At 55.1% G+C, this 1,829-nt stretch overlaps 1 protein-coding gene across 1 annotated transcript in view; it reads left to right on the top strand.

The window, feature by feature from the left end:
• Window positions 1-1,177: 1,177 nt before the first annotated feature.
• The window catches only part of LOC103586720 (DAZ-associated protein 1-like), an 8,050-nt gene continuing 7,398 nt past the window's right edge, over window positions 1,178-1,829 (top strand). Inside the window, exon 1 of the mRNA XM_008568032.1 lies at window positions 1,178-1,224. Within this exon, the coding sequence (XP_008566254.1) occupies window positions 1,178-1,224 (47 nt within the window). The remainder of the gene's footprint in view (window positions 1,225-1,829) is intronic.

Raw genomic sequence — 1,829 nt, 5'->3', positions numbered from 1 at the left:
GCTTGAGCTCTCTTTTTTCGAGGGACTGTGGGAACAGGCCGCTCCACCAGCCTCAAAGGCCCTTCATTTGTGCAGTGGAGGTCACCTCATGCTCCTGCTGGGTGCCAGGCCCTGCTCTGGGGAGAGATGGGGGAGGGCCTGAGTCAGCAGCACCCTACACGGCCACGGGGAGTGGGGCCCAAGGGGGTGCACTCCTCCCGGGATCGATGGCCTGGCCTTGGTGTTCCTTGGCCTGATTGCGAAGGGTGCATAGGAGATGCAGGGTTTTGAGTTAATGAAGCCTAAACTAAGCCTCCTGCTGCTGCTTGGTCAGCATGTTTTCCCCTGAAACTTGTCTTTACAGATCTGGTCTCTAAGGGACTGAGCCCAGGAGGGCGGACACACCCAGTGTCTGAGTTCTTGTGCTCCTTGGCCCTCCCCATGTAAGACCTGTGTCGGGGTGGGGAGGTTGTTGGCATTTTGAAGATGGCAGTGGGTACCTTTCTGGTAAAATTGTTTTTCACACACTAAATTTAAATTAACCTTCCTTAGACGAAAAATAAGGAGCAAGCCCCTGACAGTTTGCTGTCACGGACATTTTTGCCAAGGGCTGACTCACTGAGGCCCGGGTTTACCAGCCCGACAGTCATCAGATTGAGTGGAGGGAACAGGCGTGTCAGCCACCTCGCAAGGGTCTTTCCTGGGGCTTTCTTGGGGCGAGCTGGTAGGAACTGTTGCAGGACAGCTGCCTTCTGGCTCATGGCTCCCTTGATTGCTGATGGGCCAGCAGCGTGTTCAGCCTGGCAGGCTCAGCTGAGGGACTTGATCACTGAGCATGTGTCCCCTCTCCTGGGGTAAGCAGGCAGGACACGGGAGCTACCGCCCCCAGTACAACTGCCTGTCTCCTGCCTCCTCGTCTGTCATGCCTGCCTCTGGGTTGGGGGAAGCTTGAATGGCTGGAATGAGACCCTGTGAGTGGGGCGGCCTGGCAACCCATTGTGTGTCCCAGATGTGCCAGTGGGTGCTGTGGGCCACACAGGTGAGCACAGTTCCTGGTGGGAGCCGGCTTGGCCAAGACCCTCGGGTCTGCCTGGCATGGTCTCAGAATCTGCTCTTGGCCCCTTTTCTCCACACTGCATCCAGCTGGTCCTGTGAGAGGTGGGAAAGGTGGGTCCTTGGAGATGACCGCAGGCTCGACATGGGCTTCCTCCTGAATGCTCCTGTGCATCGGCTGCCCTGGTTGGGGTGTGGGCCCAGGCTCTAGTTCTGAGTTATATGGGACCTTATTCATGAACGTGTGGCCTGGAGCCGAGGCTTTGTCCTCTCTCGGCCCTGGGGGCTGTGTGGCATAGGCATCTTGGGGTGTGGGCCCAGGCTCTAGTTCTGAGTTATATGGGACCTTATTCATGAATGTGTGGCCTGGAGCCGAGGCTTTGTCCTCTCTCGGCCCTGGGGGCTGTGTGGCATAGGCATCCTAAGGATCTGCTTCCTTCTAGTTTATTGTGTATGATCACAAATCTAGACTTCTAAACTCTTCTTCCTGAGTATAAAATCTTTGCAAAAGAAGTAGGAAAGCATGCCCCAACCCCCCTGGGAAGCAATGTGGTTTTGTGTGGTTGCTGCTGGATCTGTGTCCCCGGGACTCCCTTCTACCATCGATGTGGTCGGCGTGTGGGTCTGTGACATGTTTGTCTCCCCGTGGTGTTGACAAGGCTGTGGGATCATTTTTCGTGTCTGCAGACAGCGTGGACAAGGCTGATTCACTCATTACTATGAGCTCTGTTGTGCTGTCAAACCTGACATACGTGAGCACGTTTGTGTAAACAACTTCTTTTTTTTTTTTTTTTTTT

The sequence above is a fragment of the Galeopterus variegatus genome, unplaced genomic scaffold (assembly GCF_000696425.1).
Source record: "Galeopterus variegatus unplaced genomic scaffold, G_variegatus-3.0.2 Scaffold367, whole genome shotgun sequence".
Taxonomy (NCBI): domain Eukaryota; kingdom Metazoa; phylum Chordata; class Mammalia; order Dermoptera; family Cynocephalidae; genus Galeopterus; species Galeopterus variegatus.
The sequence above is the reverse complement of the archived record's forward strand: the minus strand, read 5'-3'. Positions and strand labels throughout refer to the sequence as shown.